The following is a 7500-nucleotide window of genomic DNA, read 5'->3' on the forward strand; positions in this document are numbered from 1 at the left end:
AATCAAGAATTTTATAAACTGGAAACATACCAATTTCTATCAAAAAGCAAACAAATTCATAGAAAAAGCAGAATAAACTTACCTCATTAATATCTTCCAATTTACCTATTTCACATGGTGGTAGTTCTACCCAAGGGTTGGTGTCTGACACATCGTCAAATCTTTCATCTTCACTTTCTTCAACAATGTCTTGGGTTATGTCTACACTGGGATCTTTACCTTGAACCTTTGTGAGAAATGAACAAACATCTTCAATCTACAAATATACATTAATCAATTATCAACATCAAATTATTGCAGAATAATTTTTAAAAAAAGCTCAACCTTTTTTTGAGAGTGCCATCAGTCTGAAAGCAAGTACAAACATGTTGGTCTGCTTGGTAGCTGTGCCTGAGAAGTGACAAAAGGTGTGCAAACTACCAGCAAATCAGTTGCTTAGCCAGCACTTTGCCCACCTCTGACTCCACTATTCAGGCATAACTGCTATTTGTGCCCAGTCGTCTAAACATGCTTAACAGATTAACCATAAACATATCAACAGAACACATGACAGACAATTCAGAATAAAACTCTCACCCATCAGCAACGACCTCACACCCCTTACCTGGCAGATCTTCTCCCAAATCTCATCACAACCCGCCTTCTCCTGAAAGCTCAAGGCAAGGTCAAAGTTTTCTCCCTCTGACCATACAATGAGAGTGCCTTGCTGCTTCTGGTAGGCGGTGTCTGGCTGGATTCTTGATTCTAAAAGTAAGGAACCGTCGGATTCTGCTCGCACCAGTAAGGACATGCCCTTTAACCGTTCCACATATCTGTTGAGGGGCAAGATACAAAAACTGTTAAAATGGGGTATTAAACTATCTATACGTTCAATGTTTCATTATTTTACCTTTTTACAATATATAAATATAAAAATACATATATGCCAGAGCTGATTTGTGGCAATAAATTAAATGAGCAATAAACACTCCAACTCACTAATATCAGTATTACAAAAGAGAATAGTTTTTTTTTTTTTTTTTCAATTTTCATTGCCTCCACTTTATCTTTTGAATATCTTTTATTTTTCACTGAGGAAAACTGGAGCAAAGTTCTTTTCAGACACACATCTATAAATGAAATGACCAACTTCCAATTTTACTTTAATTTTCACCTAGAACAGTGCCTAAAATGAATTTTCACAGTAACATAACTGAATTTAAATGAACCTGCTGTAAAATTCTGTGATAGCACACATCACAAGGCACAATGAAAACTGCCCATCTCATCCTCCCTTCCCTCCATTCATATTCTCTTGATACTGGTAACCTTAATCTTTCTCTGAGCACTAACCCTCAACTCATGACCTCAATACTACCCTCCTGTGCATATAGTAAGACCAAATACAAGGTTAAATACCTAGCAGCGTATTAATTCTTGTACTTCTAAATAAAAATTTTGGCCAGTAGGATTATACTCACTCAATAAAATATTTTCAATCTCATATACTTGAGTATGAAAAAACTCTTATATCAGTATATCAATAGGGTTTATGAATCACAAAAATAAAAATAAACAACACACACATACATATAGTATTAACAATTATACATCTACATGTATATGAACTAACATGTGGAACATCTTTATACATATATGGATACCCTTGTTTTGCCTGGAATGTGGAACCGACAGCTCATCAAGCTCCACCCCACCAGTTTTAATGACTCACATTATGTGCAGTACTAGGCACATGGTGGTTAAAAATCAGTTACTTGTCACCCAGATTCAGCCCAAACAATTTTCTTGAAGACTTGGCTGTAACAGGCAGCAGAAACCTGCTTTTTGAATAGCATGTGTCACCAAAGCTAGTCAATGACTGGTATGGAAAAGGTTCATAAAACTACTGATGCTACGTATGGTAACCCTGAACATGCTCATGTAGGAATTATGTAAATTACTTTTCAATTTCTTTGACCACTAAGGTATTACACGGCCAAGGTTACAATTTCAGTTTTGTATGGAAAACTTTCAAACCTAAGCTGCAGTAAAATCACACAGAAAAAGGTGAGACTGTACCAAATAACCAGGACTCCTCCACACACTGGATAAATACTGTGATAAATACAAACATTAAGCCATAAATACTTACGAGGATGTGACATGCCCTGTGCCCCTATCGTCCCACTGTCGGTCAGCATTTAGCGCATAGAGCTTGACCCTGCGCCGTGCCATTCTGTCAGCCATGTCTCCTCTGTATGCCCCACCCACGCCTCCTGGCTCGGCTAATGATCATCAATTCTTGGAAACATCTGAAAAGGGGAAAATGATGGCAAATTTATTTTCCAAGAATATAGGACAAGCCAAATAATTATTGCTAAAAAATAAAAATAAAATATCTGATATATAAATGATTATTTAATTATTTTTGCATATAAATATAAATGAACAAATAAACAAGTGTATGCAAAGATGAATTCATATATTCATACATATATTATACATAGAACAATCATAATACAACCAACAACAATCAATCTATAGGTATGCATTAATAAATAATGTGTCTCTATCTATATGGATGTACCATATAAAATAGCAAGATTAGCTTATCCATGCCAGGAATCAACTGTATTGAGAGAGACGTTATCCAGACCCACAAAAATGTACTACTATACTAATTCACGCTCACCATGTCCCATTTATACTGAACAAAAGGCAGGAAAACAGACCAGTTTTTAAAACCTAATGTTCTACCAAGGAAACTAAAATTTGAATGAAGTTTATCTATAAGTCAAATAAGGTGTCCCAGACTCTGGGACTAACTTTCATAAAATAATTAGTAACATTATGAGGAGGAGGAGGAGGAGGAGGAGGAGGAGGAGGAGGAGGAGGAGGAGGAGGAGGAGGAGGAGGAGGAGGAGGAGGAGGAGGAGGAGAATAAGAATAAGAAGAATAGGAATACGAAGAATAAGAAGAATAAGAATAATGAGGAGGAGAATAAGAATAAGAAGAATAAGAATAAGAATAATCAGGAGGAGGAGAATAAGAATAAGAATAAGAATAAGAATAAGAATAAGAAGAATAAGAATAAGAAGAATAAGAAGAATAAGAATATGAAAAATAAGGAGGAGGAGGAGGAGAATAAGAATAAGAATAAGAATAAGAATAATAAGAATAAGAATAAGGAGGAGAAGGAGGAGGATGAGGAGGAGGAGGAGGAGGAGGAGGAGAAGAAGAGTGTGAGTGAGAGGAAGAGGGAATAAAAAAATTCATATCTTCAGAAAGTGACTAAAGATAAACAAACTAAGTACATCTAGACTCAGTGAATACATGGAACTTTACAAGGATAACAGAAACGATCTGAAGGAACTTTGCAACATGAGCCAAAACAAAAATGATTGGTACAGATATATATATATATATATATATATATATATCTTGTGATTCAAGAGTATGCTGGTCCAGGCGAATATACTTGTCTCTAAAAACTTATGAATACTAGCTTCATATAATCAAATGACCAACGGAACCACAATTCAAGCCCTGGTGACCAGATGAGATGGTCTTAGTGACTCATGAACTGGCACTGGCAATGGACTATTATAATCAACAGCAACAAGATGTCTATTGATGTATAAACAAAACCTAATTCTCAGCACAAAATTCAACCTTTTTTTTTCTTTTGAATGACCTCCAGGAGACTTTTTATAAATAAAAAAAAAAAAAAAAATATATATCTATATCTAAAAAAAAATCAATAACATCAATATGGAGATGTTTATAAAAGGCAATATTTCCCGATGCCACTAAGCTTCACTTTCAACACTGAGTGTTTGTTTTTATATATGTCTTAGCACCAATTTTCCCCCCTCACTCATCACAATTATCATAACCCTACAAGTTAAGAGCAACAAAGCAGGAACAAATAAAAGTAAACATTTTATACAAATTCTCCACTCATCTTATAATATCCTGGCTTAGTTAACACTATATGCCTTGCCAACTGATGTGCTTGTCAAGAGATTTCAAAGAAGAGATCCAGATAACATGCACTATTGTGTAGTTTTACAACAGCCAATGAGGAAGCAATCCTAGACTTCTATCCTCCTCCTCTGCACCCACATGGCAGCCTACACACACAAAGGAAAAAGAACACAACAGGCAGTCAACAAGCAATTGGGAAATAAAATAAAATCTGAATGTATGGGCAAGCAAGTCTACTCAGGTGTCCCAGAACCAATGATGGATCTTCATGACGCAGATGACGATGACACTAATATAGCAAGACTGTTAGGCTGCCAAGTATTACAATGTTAAGTACCAAGACAATTGCAAACAATGGAAATGAAGAAAGCTATAATGAATTCCTGAACCCTCTAAAAGTGGAAGGAAGGAGTGATTGAAGGGGGGGAGAGAGGGGGAGAGAGAGAGGGAGAGGGGGGAAAGAGAGAGGGAGAGGGGGGAAAGAGAGAGGGAGAGGGGGGGAGAGAGAGGGAGAGGGGGGGAGAGAGAGAGGGAGAGGGGGGGAGAGAGAGAGGGAGAGGGGGGGAGAGAGAGAGGGAGAGGGGGGGAGAGAGAGAGGGAGAGGGGGGGGAGAGAGAGAGGGAGAGGGGGGGAGAGAGAGAGGGAGAGGGGGGGAAGAGAGAGAGGGAGAGGGGGGAAGAGAGAGAGGGAGAGGGGGGAGAGAGAGAGGGAGAGGGGGGGAGAGAGAGGGAGAGGGGGGGGAGAGAGAGGGAGAGGGGGGGAGAGAGAGAGGGAGAGGGGGGAGAGAGAGAGGGGGAGAGAGAGGGAGAGGGGGGGAGAGAGGGAGAGGGGGGGGAGAGAGAGGGAGAGGGGGGGAGAGAGAGAGGGAGAGGGGGGGGGAGAGAGAGAGGGAGAGGGGGGGAGAGAGAGAGGGAGAGGGGGGGAGAGAGAGGGAGAGGGGGGGAGAGGGAGAGGAGGGAGAGAGAGAGAGGGAGAGGGGGGGAGAGAGAGGGGGAGAGGGGGGGAGAGAGAGGGAGAGGGGGGGGGAGAGAGAGGGAGAGGGGGGAGTGAGAGGGAGAGGGGGGGAGAGAGAGGGAGAGGGGGGGAGAGAGAGGGAGAGGGGGAGAGAGAGGGAGAGAGAGGGAGAGGGGGGAGAGAGAGGGAGAGGGGGGAGAGAGAGGGAGAGGGGGGAGAGAGAGGGAGAGGGGGGGGAGAGAGAGGGAGAGGGGGGAGAGAGGGAGAGGGGGAGAGAGAGGGAGAGGGGGGAGAGAGAGGGAGAGGGGGGAGAGAGGGAGAGGGGGAGAGAGGGAGAGGGGGGAGAGGGGGGAAAGAGAGGGGGGAGAGGGGGTGAGAGGGAGGGAGAGGGTGAGAGAGAGGGAGAGGGGTGAGAGAGAGGGAGAGGGGGGGAGAGAGAGAGGGAGAGGGTGAGAGAGAGGGAGAGGGGGGGAGCGAGAGAGGGAGAGGGGGAGAGAGAGGGAGAGAGGGAGAGAGGGAGAGAGGGAGAGAGAGAGAGAGAGAGAGAGAGAGAGGGAGAGAGAGAGAGAGAGAGAGAGAGAGAGAGAGGGAGAGGGAGAGGGAGAGGGAGAGGAGAGGGAGAGGGAGGGGAGGGGAGAGGGAGGGAGAGGGAGGGGGGAGAAAGAGGGAGAGGGAGGGGGGAGAAAGAGGGAGAGGGAGGGAGGGAGGGAGGGAGGGAGGGAGGGAGGGAGGGAGGGAGAGAGAGAGAGAGAGAGAGAGAGAGAGAGAGAGAGAGAGAGAGAGAGAGAGAGAGAACCAGATGATGAGTGTTGACTTTTTTTAAACCCCATATAGGAATATGAAAAAGCTACAGCAAAAGGATAAAAATAAACAATAATAATGGAGTTACCCCTATAAATTAAAGGATACTTTAAATATTGTATGAGTAACTTAAACAACACATGTAACTCTAGAAACACTTCGGGGTACAAGAAATATAAAAGGGATTAGCAGCATAACTACACCTGACAGCTTAAAGGGTAAAAAATCTAAGATGACTGTCAAGACAATACCTGTGTCCTTCTGTATACACGAGTTTTTTGTGTCTGCTGTATCTGTGTGTGTACGTGTGCATGTATCTGTATGTGTGCATGTATCTATATGTGTATGTGTGCATGTATCTATATGTGTATGTGTGCATGTATCTATATGTGTATGTGTGCATGTATCTATATGTGTATGTGTGCATGTATCTATATGTGTGTGTGCATGTATCTCTGTGTGTATGTGTATGTATCTGTGTGTATGTGTGCATGTCACGTATATGTGTTATGTATGGTGCATGTATTTATTTGTGTGTGTGAGTATCTCTGTGTGTATGTGTATGGATCTGTTGTGTGTGCTTGTACTGTATGTGAGTAGTGTGTGTGTGTATGTGTGCTGGGTGTGTTGTGTGTGTTGTGCAAGCGCGTTTGTGTGTGTGTGTGCACCTGCGCGTATTCGTGTGTTTGTGTGTGTGCATATGTACCTATGTGTGTGTATGTGCGCACATGTACCTGTTTGTTTGTGTGTGTGTGTGTGTGTGTGTGTGTGTGTGTTTGTTTGTGTGTGTGTGTGTGACCGTGTGTGTGACCGTGTGTGTGAGCGTGTGTGAACGTGTGTGTGTGTGTGAGTGTGTGTGTGTGAGTGCGTGTGTGTGAGTGCGTGTGTGTGAGTGCGTGTGTGTGAGTGCGTGTGTGTGCGTGTGTGTGTGTGTGTGTGTGTGACCGTGTGTGAGCGTGTGTGAACGTATGTGACCGTGTGTGAGCGTGTGTGAACGTATGTGACCGTGTGTGAACGTGTATGAGTGCTTGTGTGTGAGTGCGTGTGTGTGAGTGCGTGTGTGTGAGCGCGTGTGTGTGAGCGCGTGTGTGTGAGCGCGTGTGTGTGAGAACATGTGCGCACGCGAGTACGTGTGTGTGAGTACGTGTGTGAGTACGTGTGTGTGAGTACATGTGTGTGAGTACATGTGTGTGAGTACGTGTGTGTGAGTACATGTGTGTGAGTACGTGTGTGTGAGTACGTGTATGTGAGTACGTGTATGTGAGTACGTGTATGTGAGTACGTGTGTGTGAGTACGTGTGTGTGAGTACGTGTGTGTGAGTACGTGTGTGTGAGTACGTGTGTGTGAGTACGTGTGAACACAAGTACATGTGTGTGAGTGCGAGTACGTATGTGTGCGCGAGTACGTGTGTGCGCGATTATGTGTGTGTGTGCGAATGTGTGTGCAATTATGTGTGTGTGCGAGTGTGTGTGTGTGTGTGTGTGTGTGTGTGTGTGTGTGTGTGTGTGTGTGTGTGTGTGTGTGTGTGTGTGCAAGAGCGTGCGCGCGAGTACGTGTGACTATGTGTGAGTATGAGTATGAGTATGAGTATGAGTGTGAGTGTGAGTGTGTGTGTGTACAAGTGTGGTTGAGTGAGTTGTGTGTATGTGCATATACCTGTGTTTATACCTGTGTGTGTGTGTGTGTGTGTGTGTGTGTGTGTGTGTGTGTGTGTGTGTGTGTGTGTGTGTGTGTGTGTGTGCGCGCGTGTGCGTGTGTGTGTGCGTGCGTGTGTGCGC

The 7500-nt window shown here is 43.5% G+C and overlaps 1 protein-coding gene across 1 annotated transcript in view; it reads right to left on the reverse strand.

The window, feature by feature from the left end:
- Positions 1-7500, reverse strand: part of LOC125042791 (serine/threonine-protein phosphatase 4 regulatory subunit 3A-like) — a 30854-nt gene that overhangs the window by 15642 nt on the left and 7712 nt on the right. The window contains exons 2-4 of the mRNA XM_047638681.1: positions 2132-2291; positions 605-812; positions 83-226 (exon numbers count right to left, since the gene is read on the reverse strand). Coding sequence (XP_047494637.1) covers positions 83-226; positions 605-812; positions 2132-2226 — 447 coding nt within the window. The 5' untranslated portion in view covers positions 2227-2291. The remainder of the gene's footprint in view (positions 1-82; positions 227-604; positions 813-2131; positions 2292-7500) is intronic.

Source organism: Penaeus chinensis, chromosome 32 (assembly GCF_019202785.1).
Source record: "Penaeus chinensis breed Huanghai No. 1 chromosome 32, ASM1920278v2, whole genome shotgun sequence".
Taxonomy (NCBI): domain Eukaryota; kingdom Metazoa; phylum Arthropoda; class Malacostraca; order Decapoda; family Penaeidae; genus Penaeus; species Penaeus chinensis.